This window comes from Eptatretus burgeri, chromosome 4 (genome assembly GCF_056783735.1).
Source record: "Eptatretus burgeri isolate ZD-2024b chromosome 4, Ebu_testis_v1, whole genome shotgun sequence".
In the NCBI taxonomy this organism is placed as follows: domain Eukaryota; kingdom Metazoa; phylum Chordata; class Myxini; order Myxiniformes; family Myxinidae; genus Eptatretus; species Eptatretus burgeri.
Genome location: NC_140964.1, coordinates 100,794,795 through 100,814,857, shown reverse-complemented (window position 1 = coordinate 100,814,857; position 20,063 = coordinate 100,794,795). Strand labels below are relative to the sequence as shown.

The window sequence follows — 20,063 nt, the reverse complement described above, 5'->3', positions numbered from 1 at the left end:
TAAATATGGAAATAGCATCCATTGTTGAATTTTTCCCATCCCAGTTCCCTCCGCTGAACTTCACAGAAAATAACGAAATGCCATCTTTACTTTCACTGCATGAAGTAAATACACGATTCTGCTGCACACAAATACAAAACGTGATGTTTGTTGGTTGCGATAAATTTGTGACCACATCGATACGAGACCGATAAATCTTAATAATTAGAGCTTTGATGCAGGAGGAGGCCATTTGGCCCATCATGCCTGTGCATCACCATCATTAAACTAGAGGGGGAGCACTCGGGAGAGTGCAAAACCTCCGCCGCCAATACTGCTGGGTCACTCAAGTGAACCTTATATCTTATTCAATAAATATGTCAACAGTGCTGAGAGTTATAGTTCTTTTCTCCAACATTTTTTTTTTGGGGGGGGGGGGGTTGGAAATCACTTAAAACATGTAAAAATGCAAAAAAAAAATCGAAATTTTGTTGAAAAAAAAGTTGGAAAAATTTTTTTTCTCTAACAATTTTTTTTGTGGGGGGGGTGGAAATCACTTAAAATATGTAGAAATGCAAAAAAAAATTTCCTTTTTTTGGGGGGTAACAATTTTTTTGGGGGGTTGGAAATCACTTAAAACATGTAAAAATGCAAAAAAAAAATTATTTTTTTCTCAAACTTTTTTTGGGGGGGAATTGGAAATCACTTAAAATATGTAAAAATGCAAAAAAAATAAAATTGGGGGGGGGGTAACAATTTTTTTGGGGGGGTTGGAAATCACTTAAAACATGTAGAAATGCAAAAAAAAAAATTCTCTAAATTCTTTTTTGGGGGGGGTAACAATTTTTTTGGGGGGGTTGGAAATCACTTCGAAATCCGTCGGAGTTTTTCCGTAATACTGTTCACAAACAAACAAACAAACAAACAAACAGAAAGGGGTGAAAACAGTAACCTCCATAGATCTTCGAAGATGGCGGACGTTAATAAGTCTGTCAGGCTCTTGACCCAGTTTCACTGGGCCTGGGGGAAGGAGTGGGGATGAGACCAGTGTGGCAGGCACAGGGACTAGAGCGACTGGAGAGAGGGTAATTCCAGGAAACCCCTCCATTACATGATGTGTCAGTTTAAAGGGGAAGTGAATGCTCTGGTTTTGCACCACGAAGAGTGATTCCAGTAAACTGCTCCAGTACATGACATGTGACACCCCACCCTTAAAACACTTGTATTAAAAGTCCTGGAAAGGTATGTGGTATTCAGTATTCATTCATTTTATGATAAAATGCTGTATTTACTGAAAATAATTTTGCTCAGAAATGAATGTTCAGGTGACGTGAAAGAAATTTCCCCAAATATCTTTTTTTTTTAATTGCATAGTTTTTTTTTTGTTACAATTTGGACAGGATCACCACCAAAATGCATATTTTGACATCAAATTTTCACCCCTGGACTCCCCCCCCCACCCCTTTCCCCAGCAAGGAGTAATTTTGCTTGTTACTTCCCTTTATACAAAAGTTCTGCAGTTTTCACCTTGCCAGTCCCGAACACATTTCTCAATGACCATATTTCCTGTGTGTAGCCATATTCCCACCATTTTCCTCAGCGAACTTCGCAACTTCCAACTTAAAAGCTGCTGTATACGACTTGCGTGATTTTACAGGATGCATTTTGAGATGACATAGTAAGGATGGATACATCTAATTAGGAATTAAAAGGATGGATAAAACGTAATTGGTGAGTGCATGATCGTTATTCATTGGATAATTACCTCCGCCACCAAAGGTGAAGGAGGTTATGTTTTCACCCCTTTCTGTCTGTTAATTGCAAAATCGAAGATTTTTCAAGTACATTGGTCAGCCGATTTTGTTAGTCAGTCTGTCTGTCTGTCTCTGTCTGTCCGTCCGTCTGTCTGTCTGTCTTGTTATCGCCTCCAGGTCACAATTTTAAACTGATCTTCATGAAACTTCACAACATGGTAGAGTTTGTCACAAGGAAGAAGCCTATTGTTTTTGAGGTCAAAAGGTCAACATAGGCCAAAGATCAGCAATTAAGGTAGTATTTCAAAAATCTTCATTTTCATCCCATTGACTTGATATTTGAAGAGGATTTTCAGATCAGATCACTGAATTCAACCACCAATTATACTTGAGATCAACATATGCCAAAAGGACAACATAGGCTGAATTTCTAAAATTGTCAATTTTCATCTGATTCACTTGAAATTTGAAGAGGAGTTGTATATTTGGTCATTGAATTCAACCACCAATTATTTTTGAGGTCAAATTTATTTTCTGGATTTTGGAAGTATCGTGCTCTGCATGACGTCTTCTTCTTGTAACTTGCAAAATCGAAGATTTTTCAAGTGTATTGGTCTGTCGATTTTGTTATTCTGTGTCTGTCTGTTTGTCTGTTTATCGCCTACAGGTCACAATTTTCAACCGATCTTCACGAAACTTCACCACATGGTAGAGTTTGTCATAAGAAAGAAGCCTATTGGTTTTGAGGTCAAAAGGTCAACCTAGGCCAAAGGTCAACAACTTAGGTGAGATTTCTAAAATCCTCAATTTTTATCCGATCGACTTGAAATTTGCAGAGGTTTTATATTTCAGGTCACTGAATTCAACCACCAATTAATTTTTAGGTCAACAGAGACCAAAAGGTCAACATAGGGCAAAGGTCAACAACGAAGGTGGTATTTCTAAAATCGCCAATTTTCATTCGATTGACTTGAAATTTGAAGAGGATTTATATGTGAGGTCACTGAATTCAACCACCAATTATATTTGAGATCAACATATGCCAAAAGGACAACATAGGCCGAATTTCTAAAATTGTCATCTGATTCACTTAAAATTTGAAGAGGAGTTGCATATTTTCTCATTGAATTCAACCACCAATTATTTTTGAGGTCAAATTTGTTTTCTGGATTTTGCAAATAGCGTGCTCTGCATGACATCTTCTTCTTGTTCATTTGTTTTTTGTGTGCATGAGATATCAAAAAGTTGTGGACGGATTTGGATGAAACTTTGTGGACAGGTTGGTTGTGTGACCATGACAAATTGATTAGACTTTGGTGAAGATCCGTATCCGGATTTGGATACGATAATTATTTAATTTTCAAAGTGGTTCTTCACCATTGAGAGATAGGGCTAAATTAATATATAGCATGTCTCAAAAAGTTGCAGACGGATTTGGATAAGACTTGGTGGACAAGTTGAGTGTGTGATCATGACAAATGATTCAATTTTGGTGAAGATCCTAATCCGGATCTGGATACGAGAATTATTTCATTTTTAAAGTGATTCTTCAAAATTGAGAGGTAGGGCCAAAATCGATATGTAGCATGATATTTCAAAAAATGTGTTGGGCCTAATATGTTGTCGTGGATCAGCCATTATGTGGCTGAGGTATACGCTCTACTGGGTGCCCTTCTAGTTGCCCTAGGTGCCCCTTCACTGACACATGTAAATGTGTCAGTGAGCTGATTAATGTTTAATTGCTCACCCAATCAGCAAACTTTCTGGGATATGATTTCTGTTGTGCATTTTAAAATTAACAATTATACAATTTATTCCAGATACTATCACACTGTGCATTTTTTTCATTTATGCAATTCATTGTCTCACACCATACTCAAGTCAATTTTGAGTACAAGTCGAGGCCTTGACTGCCAGAGAAAAAAAATATTGACTTCAATGCCGAAAAATACGGTATTCCCCCATTTGGTCAGGAACCTGGTCTCTAGAAGTTGTAAGGCTCTAGCATCTCTTGAGTTGCAATCTAAGCATAATTTAGGCTCTCCAAATGAGTTGTATTTGGTAGTTTACGAAAGTACCATTTTTTCTTTTTTGCAATTTCTGAAATATTGTTGTGGTTTTGGCAAGACCCTCCGGAGTTGCACTCAACACGTAAGGGATCCCTTGTTTACATTTTCCCAGAGCAATTATGTTTAGTTATATTACCCATCCCCTCATATCAGCAGACAGGGTGTGTAGCGTTGTGTGTGTAGCAGGTTCGAATCCCCTTTACAATTCCTCCCTTTCTAAATTCCCTGTCTTCTTCTATCCATTCTAATCTCTCTCTCTCTCTCCCCATCCCGCTTAACCCCTCCCCTTCCCCACACATTCCTACAGTACATCTATGCACACAAAGCAGCATGCATGACAAAACACACACATTACATTACAAAGCATTGCATTACATTACAAATCAAGGCCATTCAAGCCCGAGCGCAGTCAATGAGGGAAAAACTACATGGCCGGGCATTGGGCGGCAGAGCGAAAGCTACATGACTGACCCTCCGAGCAACTATGCAGACGCCGCGTGTGGGCGGGGCTGGCCGCAATTGCATGGAAATTGCTCCAGTGAGGGAGTGACACGTGAAAGTCAAAGAACGCTGGGGGTGATGTTCACTCCTGAAGGCATGCCTTCCCCAAGAGCAATAAAAGCTGGAGGATTTCAGGCATGGGGGCTCCTACGCTTCTGGGGAACAACACACGATAATCTGCGTCACGACAACGATCCTCTACCAAGGACGATCCTCTGTATGGACGAGTAGAGTAGTACCACAAAACAGAGGGTGAACAATTGCTCCGTGACCCGTCTGGGTGGGGTTACCGATTCGCACCACATAGTTTCCTCTCATGTATACATTGCATACACCTGCACCTCTCCTAACATGTTTCACTGCATTGTCCTCTTCCTCCCTTTCACCCTCCCCTTCATGTTGGGACCTACGTGGGCCAGACGGCTCATGTGTGGTTGAGAAAAGAGTCGACAACACGTCCAAACTTCTTCTTCCTCTTTCTGGCCCCTTTCTCGTCTAATCTCCCAAATGTAAGAGGCGCACCTATATTGTGTTTTAGCGATAAGGCCAAATGCATAAGGGGATCTTTTACGTGCTCGGGGTTAAGACTGTTCTCTGTGACACTGCAATTTGCTTGTAACTACATGCCCTTGCTAATCATTTATAAACTTTCCAAACCTGGCTCAATCGTCTATTTCCTCCACTGGTTAGAGATAGTATGTCATTGGTAGATGGGAGGCTGACCCAACTGGTTCTATTAACATGGCATAAACATGGTGATATGACTTCTCATGGAGTATTTCTGATTGTTACATTTGGAACTTTGTGATGTTAATCCATCAATAAAGTAATATCAAATACTATTGAGACAGAAAATCAATTGCTATCAACAATAACCCATGGATCAAATTTCCTTCATGTCATTTCTGGTTTTTGCCTCACGAGCTGCGAGAATATGCAGCAGTGGCCAGTAAGTTCAACAGCGATCAGGAGACTGGCAGTGCAGTGTCATGTTGCCTGCATGGCAGATCAAACCGCTTTCCTCCATCCTCTTAGAAATGAGCCTGAAATTCCTTTTGTTCAATGAGATCTGTTTTTGGTCTTCTTTATCACAAACTTCTCTGTAATCTATGATATCCGTTTTGAGAGCTCATCTAGCAGACAAAATATGTAATGCAGAAGTCAGACAGACACCATGTAGAAACCACGTGATTGATCGACTCACTTTGTGAGTGCATGACCTCGGTCAATGAGATACAAACAGTCCTGTTTTTACGCTCATAGCTTGGGTCGACTGCAAGTATTAATGGATAAAATCTGAGGAATTTCTCCTGCATCATTGCAAAAATGTCAAATCTTTGTCGTTCTTGTCTGTTCTGCACTTCTTAGGAAATTTTGTGGAGTGCAAAATCGTAGAATTTCATCAAATACAATATGCAGTCAATCCATCAGCATCACTCGTTTAAATAATCCTGGTCCAGCAGCTGCACAATCTCACAAAAAGCACGACTCATCATGGACAGGTTCGTTTAAATTCTGTTCACCGACTTTTGGGATCTTTTGTTTTATCTACTTCTTTCTTAAGCCTTAATTCCAACAGTTATGATTTGGTGACTTGGATCCACCTTCTCCATTCTCCTCTGTCTTCTGGATATTCGTTTTATGGCCCATCGTTTGATTTGATTTGTTTTATCCTGGCAAAACCGTACAATTAGTTTGTTGGCACGATTCATCACCCCGATTGCACATGGCTGCTATATTATGAATGGAGATAATGCTGTCATATCAACAATGTGGGTTGATTATCACTTTGCTTCGTCTGAATTAAAGGTAATTTTGGCACAAAATTCCATGGTCAGATTTTGATTAATGTTCACACATTTGACACTTTGGAGCTAGCCTAGGGTAGATAGGTTTATAGCCGCAGAAACTCCGGCAGTCGGTGGCTTCTAATGAAAACTATGTATCTGGTTTTCATTGCTGTATGCTACACAGTCAAAGCACCTGCTCCAACTTTAAAATTATTTCATAAACAAATCAGTAATTTTCACGAATTCTAATTTATGATCTCCGGACCATATATCTTCAAATATGCTGCCATGCGTATTTGAGAAACCTCTGTAAAACCCTCTGCAAAAGTCTTAAATATTTTGCATTTTTCTGTGATTCATATTCTTCTCCTCCTCCTCCTCTTCCCTTTATAAGGAGTGGGGTCCAATGGCACCAAGCTTCTTCCCTGCCTCTACCACGACCACGATACTCCTACACTTCCCTCTGTCTTCATCCAACTCTCTCCACTCTCCAAACACCCCCCCACCCTACTGATTTCCCTCCTCACACAATCCTCCAATCTCAACTGTGGTCTACCTCTTTTCCTTATACCTTGCTCCCTCAAATTATCCGCTCTCTTTGCCATTCTCTCTTCCGCCGTCCACAAAAAGTGCACAGCCCATCTCAGCCGGCATTTCACCAATCTCCCCGTCAAGCTCATCTGCACACCAATCTATTCCCTCATTTCATCCATCCTCCTATCCACCCTCTTCACTCCTGCAATCCTCGTGACTGAGTTGTTGTATCAAACCTGCAGCCTCTGTTGTTGTGTGTCTGTCAGTGCCACCATCTCCAGACTGTAAAGGTAGGCTGGCGTTACATATGACATCAGAACCTTTCCTTTCAATTTCCTTCACATCTTTCTGTCTGCGTTACTTCCTCCACCCTCCTCCATGCATTCACACTGTGGGAGCAGTTTCCTGCTACCTCAAGACAGAGAAACATATGTTCATATACAAGCCGTTTATTCAGTAAAACACAAGACACTTCCATGCACGGAAGGAAGAGCTCAGCCAGCTACATATTTGCAAGCTGAAGACTTAAAACTACATAGCATATTGAGTGTTTATATGCAGTTTATCAGATGGAACTTTGTGAACTTCAAATATGCCACAAAGATAGGTTTTGGTTTGTTTCGGAGTTTGTTTTCAGATTCAAGGAGAGGGGTGTGTGTGTGTGTGTGGGGGGGGTGGGTGGGTAGGAGAGAGTCATTGTTTTGCCCTGCTGACGACATGATCACAGGTCAATGGTTCACTAACCAGATAGGATTTAACAAAGCTTGTTTATGACTAAAGTAAAGATCATGTGTGTATTTCCGAACTGGTTTCCTCAGCATGTATACTTAGCTTCAGCAACATGTATACTTAGCTTTATCAGCATGTATACTTAGCTTTATCAGCATGTATACTTAGCTTTATCAGCATGTATACTTAGCTTTCTCAGCATGTATACTTAGCTTTATTAGCATGTATACTTAGCTTTATCAGCATGTATACTTAGCTTTATCAGCATGTATACTTAGCTTTATCAGCATGTATAATTGGCTTTCTCAGCATGTATACTTAGCTTTATCAGCATGTATACTTAGCTTTATCAGCATCTATACTTTGCTTTATCAGCATGTATGCTTAGCTTTCTCAGCATGTGTACTTACTGTGGCTTTCTCAGCATGTATACTTAGCTTTCTCAGCATGTATACTTAGCTTTATCAGCATGTGTACTTAGCTTTATCAGCATGTATACTTAGCTTTATCAGCATGTATACTTAGCTTTATCAGCATGTCTACTTAGCTTTATCAGCATGTATACTTCACTTTCTCAGCATGTATAACTTAGGTTTCTCAGCATGTATACTTAGCTTTATCCACATGTATACTTCGCTTTCTCAGCATGTATACTTAGCTTTATCAGCATGTGTACTTAGCTTTATCAGCATGTATACTTAGCTTTATCAGCATGTATACTTAGCTTTATCAGCATGTATACTTCGCTTTCTCAGCTTGTATACTTAGCTTTATCAGCATTTATACTTAGCTTTATCAGCATGTCTACTTAGCTTTATCAGCATGTATACTTCACTTTCTCAGCATGTATAACTTAGGTTTCTCAGCATGTATACTTAGCTTTATCCACATGTATACTTAGCTTTCTCAGCATGTATACTTAGCTTTATCAGCATGTGTACTTAGCTTTATCAGCATGTATACTTAGCTTTATCAGCATGTATACTTAGCTTTATCAGCATGTATACTTCGCTTTCTCAGCTTGTATACTTAGCTTTATCAGCATTTATACTTAGCTTTATCAGCATGTCTACTTAGCTTTATCAGCATGTATACTTCACTTTCTCAGCATGTATAACTTAGGTTTCTCAGCATGTATACTTAGCTTTATCCACATGTATACTTCGCTTTCTCAGCATGTATACTTAGCTTTATCAGCATGTGTACTTAGCTTTATCAGCATGTATACTTAGCTTTATCAGCATGTATACTTAGCTTTATCAGCATGTATACTTCGCTTTCTCAGCTTGTATACTTAGCTTTATCAGCATTTATACTTAGCTTTATCAGCATGTATACTTAGGTTTCTCAGCATGTATACTTAGGTTTCTCAGCATGTATACTTAGCTTTATCCACATGTATACTTAGCTTTCTCAGCATGTCTACTTAGCTTTATCAGCATGTATACTTAGTTTTATCAGCATGTATACTTAGCTTTATCAGCATGTATACTTAGCTTTCTCAGCATGTATACTTAGGTTTCTCAGCATGTATACTTAGCTTTATCCACATGTATACTTAGCTTTCTCAGCATGTATACTTTGCTTTATCAGCATGTATACTTAGCTTTATCAGCATGTATACTTAGCTTTCTCAGCATGTATACTTAGGTTTCTCAGCATGTATACTTAGCTTTATCCACATGTATACTTAGCTTTCTCAGCATGTATACTTTGCTTTCTCAGCATGTATATTTATTATTGTATTTCTCAAAAAGCACTAAACTAAGTTAATTTGCATTTTACATGATTATAAATTTGATTTTAATAATTCAGTTTCTACAACACCCACCTGAATCCTCCTCCGAACCATTTTCTCAGACTTTCTTTCCCCGGTCACTGTTCCTCCCAGATACTCATACCTATTTCCCTGTCTGATATCCTTCTCCTCGAACCTGATATTCATTTCTTTTCTCTACTGCCCGATCCACAATACCTCAGTCTTATCCATTCTTTATCTTCAGCCCATGCGAACACTCTCCCCAATACTTCCTGCCTCCTTTCACTTCCCCAATACTTTCTGCATCTCCCGCTTACTCTCCACCACAAATGCCAGATCGTCTGCATACAACCTCCTCCCCAGAATACACCTCATATTTACCTTCCTGCTTACCAGCTCCATCACCATGATAAACATGAGTTGCTTCCCTGCCTTAAACCAATGCTCACACTGAACTCAGATATACTAGAGCCAACCAAAACTCTACCTTTCATTCCCTTGAACATCCCTTCCACAAACATAACTTCTGCTTCTGGCATTCCCATCCATCTCAGTGTCGCCATCACCATCTCTCTCGGGACTGTGTCATAGGCCTTCTCCAGGTCCACAAATCTCAATGCCATTTCACCTTGCACCTACAATCTCTTCTCCACCAGCTGTCGCAGCGTGAACATCCCATCCATCATCGCCCTACCCTTTTAAACCCCTGCTGCTCTTCTCTGATCTCCATCTCCACACTTCCTTTTCCACCCTTCCATAATCTTTTCTTGCATCCTCATTTCATGACTTAGGAGCATAATGCCCCTGTACTTCCCTGGATCTTGAGCATCGACCTTTCCCTTCCATATTGGCACAATTAAACCTGTCCTCCAATCCTCCAGAACAGAACCCTCTCTCATACATACATTCAATAGCATCTTTGTCCAAATGACTCCAGCTTCTCCTGGTGCAATTTATCTCTGTGCACACCTTATCAATGCCTGACGCTCTTCCCTTCTTCATCCTCTTCAATGCCGTCCACACCTCCTCCTCCGTGATCTCCACCAGCTCCACTCCCCTCTGCATAACACAATAGCTCCAGCTCGCTGACACCCCTTCACCAGTTCAACAGCTCTTTGAAACATCCTTCCCACACCTTCAATACTGCCCCTCTCTCTGGCGCTCCGGCCCCCATCCTTAATCACCACCCCTCCTTCCCCTTCATGTCCTTACTATGGTCATCCATGTCAAGAGCTAGTTTGTAAATCATCATTCCCACCATTTTTTTCCAACTTGTTGTACACCTCTTCAATATCATTCCTCACCTTATCCACAGCTTTCCTCACTATCTTCTTCTTTTTCCCATACAGGTGTAGCAACCCCGCATCCGGTTGCCGACCTTTATCCTTGATCTTCTCTACATTCCAAATCTCCTTCTTTTCACCAACTGCCTTCACTACTTCCTACGTCCACCATACCTGGTTTCTATCCCTCGACCATGTACTCTTTCCTGATCTCCTTCCACACAAAACTTCTACAATTCCCCGAACCGCCTCTCCATACTTCCACTCCTCCAAACCTTCTGCTTCTTCACAAAGTTCCTCATACCTGGCCCTCACCCTCTCCTTGAACTCTATGATAACATTTCCTGGACACGTCAGGTCAGGTATGGGAGCATGCACCGGAGCAGCGCGTCACTGCGTCCACTTTCTGCTGGTACCTCAGGGGCCTCCGTCTGGCCATCCCCCAGGCAGATGCCTGACCCATCCCCATCTCCGTGAGATGCTGATCAACCTGTTGCAACCACGAGGCACATGGTCAGCCCATTGGCCTTCTCCACTCACAAGGCTCCCTCACAGAGATAATCTGGTGAGCAGGATCAGCATCAGTAAAATGAGCCACATGTCCATACAGCCGCAGCTGACACTCATGGACTATGCAGATAACAAATCTCATTTGAGTCTCTCTCAGCAACCGCTCGTTGGACACAAAGTCCGACCAGCGATGGCAAAGGATTCTCTGAAAAGACCTGGTACTAAAGGAATTAAGTCTCCATCTCAGATCCCTGGTCAGAGTCCAAGTCTCACATCTACAGAGCAAGAATGGAAGCACCATAGACCCGAAGACTCAGACTTTCGTCGTCCTGCACAGGTGCCGACAGTGCTACACCCCGTGATCCAGTGAATCCAGACTCCCCTACGCCTGACCCAGATGTCTAATGACCTCTGGCTCACAGCCAGGAGAGACATGAATATCACTGCCAAGGAAAGTGAATCTCTCCGTGACCTCAACATCCTCACCACAAACAGGTACAGACAAGATAGCAGCATCCAAGATGTTATTGAAAGCCTGTATCTTAATTTTTATCAGGAAAACCCATAATTCCTGCAGCTCTGACTCCTCATTCAGCACCTCGAGGGCCCTTAAAGGGATATCCAGAGTCTCCGCAAAGAAGACTGCATCATCTGCAAAATCAATGTCAGAGATTTTGACATTCCCAAACGATGTGCCGTTGCTTGATACTTCTGACATCCTCCCCATAATCCAGTCCATAGAAGCGCTGAAAAGTATGGGGGTCTGTACACACCCCTGAAAAACTCCAGTAACAACTGGAAATAAGGCGGAGATGGTATCTCCACATCTCACTACACTCTCAGAACCAGAATTTAGTTTGGACATCAGATTGATCAGTTTTAGTGACACCCCACAAAGACCAAGAATCCTCCAGAGGGTATCCCGATCAACAAAGGCTGCAAGCAGCTCTTGTTCACAAACTCTTCAGCTCCCCTCTCATCCTTGAGCTTGTCAACAACCAACTGAGGCTGGGATGGTACCATTTTCCTGGATTTAAGCTGCAACTTCAGAGTTGCTACAACAAGCCTGTGGTCGGTATTGAGGAACTGTGCACTCTGATAGATCCTGCAGTTTTGGATCATCCTCCAGCAACCACCAATGAGCGTAATGCTAATTCGCTGAGGGCTGGTTTGGGGGGGGGGGGAGGGTGGTTCTTATAATGACTCATCGTTGACTGTGGTACAGTGTCCCATTCTAACTATGCTGTTCAACCACAAGTGATTTTCACCACCCGCCGGTTGCTTCCATCAGTCCAAAAAGACGTTCTGCCCGCCTCTCATATCAGTTTGATTATTTACGAATTTCAGTGCCAGTGTGACGCTAGGTATGTTGGCGTCACATCTTTAAGAATGAAGGATCGCATTGAACAACATGTCCCTTTGGGGATCAGACAGAGTCAGTCAACCGAACAGACACAACCGACTCGGGCTTGTAAGAATGTCCATAGGCGGACAACTATTCCCTGTACCCCTGCAATTGGTTGCCATTTACTGAATAATTCTCAGTGTGCAGAGCAATATCGTATCGGCTGGTTTAAAATCCGGAGTAGAGAACGCAGTTTAGCTCACCTTCGTGCAATGGACGCCACATTCATTCGGTCAACCAATCCTATTATTTGTGGAGAGAAAGAATTTGTCTGAACTTTATATCTGTTTTGATGATGATGGCTTGACTGTGTGACAACTGTACCACAGTCAACGTTGAGTCATCATGAAAACCACCCCCCCCTCCCCCCCGCCACGAGCCCTTAGCTAATTAGCATTACGTTTCCTCCAGTGCTTGGTGATTCATCTCCGTGTATTCATTAATCCTGATGCTCCATGATTCCACCAATCAGGTAATCTCTTCCTTTCTTTCTCTCAACCAATCAACGTTGAGGACATTACATTGTAACTTTATATCTTCGAGTTTGCTGCTTCTTCTTCATCTGCTTGTGGTTTTATCCTGAGGAGTGCAAGTCAAAAAGCTTTGATGTCTATTTTATTGAAATGCATATTTAAATTTTGTTGTACAAATCGAATGTTTGTTTATCTCATAATATGTTCGTTGACCAGTGTTACCTCAATTATCATTGGAGTCAGCTTATTGGACACAGCCACAGCAACTCCATGGGGTATGGTAACCACCAGAGCGCACAAACCAATAGTAGGTGTAACCACCCGCCATGATCTCACCACTATCCAGTCTCCGAACCTCAGAGAGTGCTGCAACACCGATGTCCAAATGTTTGAGCTCAGATGATAACAGACAGGTGATCATCCTCTCCTAGGGATAGGACATTCCAGGCACCCACCCGAAGGGACCACCTCAAGTTAACCCATGGAGACCGCCATCTGGTGGACGACACCTCAGCAACACGCTGACACACACGACTACAATTCAACCCAGGAAGGTTACCCTGTGTTTTTCCTCATATCATCAAAGAGTGTGGGTCCCGAATGCTTTGCCTCAATCCTGTCTTCTGGTGAGCTGCTCTGTGAAGGTGAGCATCTGCACAGGAGGTACTCCCACGGAGTGGGTTTTCAGTTTTCGTTGTCTTTTTAGTATGTTTGGTGGAGTGAAGGGTTTTACGGTGGCCGCAGTGCAAATCCTGCCAACAACTTCCAAAAAAAAGTAACCCAACTGCAGGAGGATGTCCACAGACACAGCTGGGCACTAGAAATTGATAGCTGTTGGCTTACAAGGAGCTCCTCCGCCCGTTGACAGGTTTTGTTTTTAATCCTGCTGGATATCCTGGTGGTGGGGTGGTAAACCTGGTGGGCGAGAAGGTTTAGTTGCCGACAGTCCGACCATGGAACAAGTTAGTATAGGTTTACATGGTACCTGTAGCAAGCCGAAGATCTAATCTGGCTTGACCTTACACACAAACCTACACTTCACCCACCTAATTATATTTTGACCCCTGCTCTCAACTTCTCTCCTTTTCTTCATCCGTACCACAAACACCACAGGCTTGTGCTGAGTGGTAACACACTCTCCCGCCACTGCCTTACAATCAATCCTTCACCCTCCACAACTGTTGCTTTCTTACCATCAGCAAATCCAGTTCTGTTCTATGTTGTCCACTCTTATGGGTACTCTTGTAGCTTTCCCGTTTTTGAAAGAATGAATCAGCTATGGCCATCCCATTCCTTGCCTCCAGCTCCCCCAGCTTGACCCTCAAGCTCTCTATTCCTCATTCACCAACCAAATTTACCAACACATTCCTCTTCACCCGGCTCCGCTTCTCCCACGTGTGTGCTAAATTCCCCTGCAATGCACAGCATTACCTCCACCTCAACCACTCCCATCATCCTCTCCATTGCATGCCAGAATCCCTGATTCTCTTCCACAGTCCTTCCCGTTTGAGGCCCATATACCGACATAAGACACTATTTGTCTCTATATCACCGACCATGCCATAACTATCCATCCCTCCCATATTTCCACTCTGACCACCTGCTTGCTGATATCTTCTGATACTATTGTTCCCACGTGATTACTCCTTCCATCGCCACCTGCATACAGAAGCTTGAACTCTCCTACCAACCTCCTTGCCCTATCTCCTTTCCATTTGGTCTCCTGCATACACAGAACACTTCCAACCTCCATCTCTGCATCATCTCGACCCCCCCCCATTGATTTCACATTCAAACTACCTCGTCAGACCTCTCTCTGAACTGCTACCCACCTGGCAGAGCTACTACCATCTTGATAAATTTGGGACTTTCAGATCATCAATCAGCAACGCTGCTCAGGCTAACCTGCTGGACCTACTACAGCAGTCTGCTGTCTCCATCCTGTGTGCACAAACACCCACCTCTTTTGCTGCTCTCCTTCCTCCCCCTCCCCAACTCACTTCTCCCTCACCAAGTTTATAAAAGTAAAACTCTTCAAAGTAAACACATTGAATGGTTTTCACCATCAATTCTCGCCACTCAGTTTAACCCTGGACTCCTTCGTGCAATCCTCCTCATCTCCCTCGTGAAATCCTCCTTTTTCAGAATCTCTGCCAACACTCACACTCTCGGTCCACCAGTTCTCTGCCGTGCAAGGCCGACCCATAAAGTAGAATTTAGCCAAGTCCATAGGCACAAGGATGAAATGCAGCCCACCCCGCCAAACTACTTCACTTCACCACATATCGAGCTGAGTCCACAGGCCCAATGGCAAAACGCAGGCCGCCCCACCGAACCACTCCACTGCACCTTGCATCAAGCCGAGTCTACAAGCACAAAGATGAAACACAGCCTGCCCTGACGAATCACTCCACTGCATCTCGTATCAAGCCAAGGCATAAGGGAACTAAAATTGTGTTCAATGTAAATACACCTTTCTGAAAAAGAAAATCTTATTCAAATAACCAAACTTGTACACAATGTACTTTGATATAAACTGGTCCATAATCTACCCTTTTCAAGTATGTTCACCCTTTTCCTTCAAAACCATTGAAATTCTTCTCGGGACACTTTCAAATTATTTTGTGATAAACTCATATAAAATGGTGTTCCACACTTCTTCCAATACCTTCGAAAGATCATCTAAGTTGCTGGGATTCTTTGTTACTTTTTATTTCCCCATATAGCCCCATGCAGCTTCAATGATATTGGGATCTGGGTTTTGAGAAGGACATTCTATGTGTTAAAAAACTTTTTTAGAAATGTTTTAATTATTACAGCTGAGTGTTTTGGATCATTATTTTGGTGCACGATGAAGTTTGGTCCAATAAGTCTTACACCATTGGGGATAGCATTGTGGATTAACATTTGTTTGTACCTTGCTGCAGTTAATATACCATCAATTGGCAGCAATTCCCAACAATACTTGAGGATATGCACCCAAAACTTGAATTGAACTTCCCTCCATGCTTAATTGATCGCTTCAAGCAAAGGTCTTTATAAGTTTCAGATTTTAATTGTCTTATGTACTGTCTTCAATTATATCCAAATAACTGAAACTTTTATTTGTCTGTCCAAAGCACCTTTGATTATTGTTCCATTGTATAATTTCTGTGTTCCTGTACAATTTCTGTGTTTTTACCTTTTAGTCTTGTTCGCCTTTCTTAACAGAGGTTTTCTTACTGCAACCCATGTTTTAAATCCTGATTTCAAGTGACCTTCATACTGTTGATGGATAGACAACATACCTGAGCCTTCTACCAGTCCTGTTGTCAATTCAACACTTGTCTTCTTTCTACTCCTTAAGGATATTATCGTCAAGTATTGCTTATGCTTGTCGGACAGGTTTTTGGGTCTTCAAGTCCTGGGTTTGTCAATTTCAGATGAAGTTTCTCCATACGTGTTGATTGTGCTTTAGCTATCACTATCACACCTTTAAAATTAAGTGATGCGAGCTATTTCACAAAATGTTTTACCTTCTTAATGCAGAAACACAATTCTATGGTGATCTTCAACGGAATTTTAGCCATTTTATTTTAAGCTAATTGTTAACCGTGATAGATCTGTATTCTGCAGTGCGAAAAGTGGGCTTTTAACTTTATGGATGTGCAGAGAGGAATACCTGATGTTAATGATGAGGAACACCTGACAATGAGTCATCAATTTGATTTTATTGGTAAATGTGATGGATTAGCTTATACAACATTTAATATTAGCTGCTCATGTATAGTTTACTTCCAGTTGTGATCACAAGTTTTTGAAGATTCTGATCAATGTGACTTAAAGATTGCCTCATGACAAGCTTGATTTCTTCTCACCGAAACTAAACTGTATTTAGAAGTCAACATTGTTATCATGGAGTATGGTGGTACTCCATATGTAGGGATGGCACGGGAAAATGATAGTAGAAAACACGAGTGGAGGCTTCGGCGAAATTGTGATGCTCATAACGTCCACACATTAAACTGAATATGTCTAAAACTTTTGCACAGCAGTGGTGAGAATCGACTGAATTTTGTTTTGTCGAGTTGCCATCACGTGATAAATTTCTTGTATTTCATTGTATTGCTCTCTGAATTTGTGTGATTAACCCTTCGAGCAAAAGAGACATGCAGAGGCACCGAATACTTTATTCCTTTTTTTACTTTCAAATTTGCTGTTCTCTCCACTCACTCCTTCCCAACTCTTCCATGTTTATATTTTATTTCCTTGCTTTCATAGTAATATGTAGATATCCCTTTGTACAGAAGTTGTGGCTAATGAAAGGGTCGGATGACAAGAAAGACAACCTCTTACATAATATTTCTTTTCTGCAGACCTCGTACCCCAAACGAATCAACACTCTACACTGGTACCTCCGGTGATGCCCATGATCACATCAGGCCTTGTTTTGCCAAGTAACGTGTTCAGCCCTTTGAAGATTGAACCCTCTGGTGTCTTTGTGAGCCCCAGTGGCCAGCTACTTGCCTTACAAGCACAAATGGTGAATGGACAGCAGGGCAGCAGTCCTTTCACTTCATCATTTGTTGGACCCAACAACATGGCATTGCCTGAAGGACAAGATGTTCAACCTGCAACAGGTGTGTGAAATTTCATTTGCAGAGCCCAATGAGAACGCTACATTTAGTCAAAAATGCCGATTAATTGCCTATAGGTTTGGGATCAAATTGTCTGTTTCCTGTTTGAAGTTTAATCCCTCCCATTTACTTTTCCATTTTTTCTCCTTTCTCCAAGTATTTGAATGGGATTTGTGGCCAATCAGTACAAAGAAAATACTGAGTAAAATTATATCTACATCTATACTTTAAAGCAACTAGTAATGAGGATTTTTATATGCATTGTCTAGATTAATGGAAGAGCAAGGTTGCGTGTGTGTGTGTGTGTGTGTGTGTGTGTGTGTGTGTGTGTGTGTGTGTGTGTGTGTGTGTGTGTGTGTGTGTGTGTGTTGGTTGGGTGGTATCTGGGGTTCAGTGGGTGCATGCGGTGGTTAGGATGCAGCAGAATTTTTCTTGTATTATTCTGAGGATGGGAAAGGGAACAGAATTGAGAGTAGAGCAATATATGACAATCTTTGGTAAGAAGAATGGTGCAGGCAGCAAGGTTTTGGGTTGAGGAAGCAATGGGAATCTCTGTGGCCAAAGGGATTGTTTTCAGATTGATGGCCATAGGGTAAACAGAAGAGGGGCAGCAAAGTTTGCAGTGGGAATTGTGGAGAGAAATAAAGGCATTTTTGGGCTCGAGAAGGATGAAGAGGCAAAAAAGGAAGGAAGTGCAACTAATTATGTGATTGGTACATCCTGCCAGCAAAAAATAATTACAAGAAGGGATAAGTGAAAAATGTTCCATTCGACCCCCAATAAAGACCCTGCTGTCACACCTTGACGATTTAGCCAGCGTATGCCGAAGTATGAAAAATTTGTCTAAAACGCTAGCACATGTCGAATACGTTATGGGTAAGTTTTGTATACGTTAAGAGCACGCTGGCATACGTCGTAGTACGCTGGCATACGTCGTAGTACGCCGAGCTTGTCGACAAATTGTAACATGCTTAAAATTTTTCGACATATGCCAGCGTATGACTCGCACGTTCCGCACATGCTGGAGATATGTTGTAGGCACGTTACGCGATCGTTGACACACGTTACTTGTAAGTTACTCATAAGTCGAAACACGTCGAGGTAATGTTCAGCGTCAGTGTTCCAGACTCCCTGTTTTTTTTTTGGGGGGGGGGGGGTTTCTTCGGTATGACGGTGATGTTGACACTTCGATTGCTAGTGCAGTTATAATATAATATAATATAATACCAAGCTCGCACACTAAAAACTCGGCTCGCCGTCACACGATCCCTATGAAATTGCTGTGGCACTTAGCGGACATGCCGACAATGTTTGGGAAGTCTTGGCGTTCCATAGTACCACTTGCATTTTGCATGATGCGTATTTTTGTCATTCCCCGTGTACGGTCTGTCGGCTGCTACCAGCTATGTTGTACTGCTATCCCGTGCATGTGCACGGGTATCTCTGGTATAATATAATGAATAGGCTGTCGCTCAACGATTTAAATCATAACCGCACTAGAAATCAAAGTGTCAACATCGCCGTGATGCCGAAGAAAAAAAAAACAAACCAGGGAGTCTGGAACACTGACGCTAAACATTACCTCGACGTGTTTCGACTTATGAGTAACTTACAAGTAACGTGTGTCGTCATGTGTCAAAGATCGTGTAACGTGCCTACAACTTATGGCTAGCGTATGCGGAACGTGTGTCATATGCTGGCATACGTCGAAAAATTTTCACATGCTGAAAATTTGTCGGCGTACTATGACGTATGCCAGCATGCTTCAACGTGCTCTTAACGTATACAAAACTTACCCATAACATATTCGACGTGTGCCAGTGTATTCGGCAAATGTTTCATATGTCGGCATACGCTGGCTAAAACGTCAAGGTGTGACAGCGGCTTGACACTTCGATGTCTAGTGCGGTTATGATTTGAATTGTCGAGCCGCAGCCTTTTCATAGGCTACGCAACGTGATCGTCGGCGATACGCTGCCGCGCGCAATGCATAAGTTAGACTATCGATGGGCACAGGTTGTGAACGCCGACAACACGCTCAGCATTCGTTGATATAAGTTATCTATATGTTATCGAAACATTCTGTGTACGTTACTAATATGTTATGCATACGTCCAACGCGTTTTGAATACGTCCAAAACTGGAAAAAAAAACATCAATAGTTCAGCATACGCCAGCGTTTTACATGCATTTTGATACCTTGCCAGACGCTGGCTAAAACGTCAAGGTGTGACAGGGCCTTCAGCCATGATATAGTTGTAGTGAGTGAGACTGTTTAATCAGGTGACAAATTAGAAGACAGGATTTGTAGGCAACATCATGTATCAATGTGATAGGAAAGAGAAAAATGGAGGTGGTATACTTGTAGAAAACTAAGTAAAATACAGTCTTGTTTCAAGAAAAAGGAATGCCATTAATGAGGGAACGAATGCAGGGGATGTTGTGTCGCTTGAGATGGAAGATGATAAGCATGAGAAGACTCTTGTGAGATGCTTTTATCAGAATTCTGGGATGAGGTAAGAGCACAAAATAGGGGTTCAAAAAATCAGAAAACAATGTGAGAGGGGAAGGGTATTGATCATGGGGAATCTTAATTTGCTGAGGATAGATTGGATCCAGGAAGGTTAAAGGCAGAGTCAGATCAGGTATGGCAGCAGCAGC

At 42.0% G+C, this 20,063-nt stretch overlaps 1 protein-coding gene across 22 annotated transcripts in view; it reads left to right on the top strand.

Moving 5' to 3' along the window:
- LOC147028760 (uncharacterized) overlaps nucleotides 1-20,063 on the top strand; it is a 377,598-nt gene that overhangs the window by 310,562 nt on the left and 46,973 nt on the right. For 17 of the 22 annotated variants that reach the window (XM_085879466.1, XM_085879463.1, XM_085879462.1 and 14 more), the window contains one exon: nucleotides 17,142-17,405. In XM_085879466.1, the coding sequence (XP_085735592.1) occupies nucleotides 17,142-17,405 (264 nt within the window). Of the gene's footprint in view, nucleotides 1-1,910; nucleotides 2,029-2,400; nucleotides 2,519-4,109; nucleotides 4,684-4,722; nucleotides 4,813-17,141; nucleotides 17,406-20,063 lie in introns of those variants that run through there. The other 5 variants (XM_085879476.1, XM_085879472.1, XM_085879473.1 and 2 more) reach the window with 5 other exon arrangements.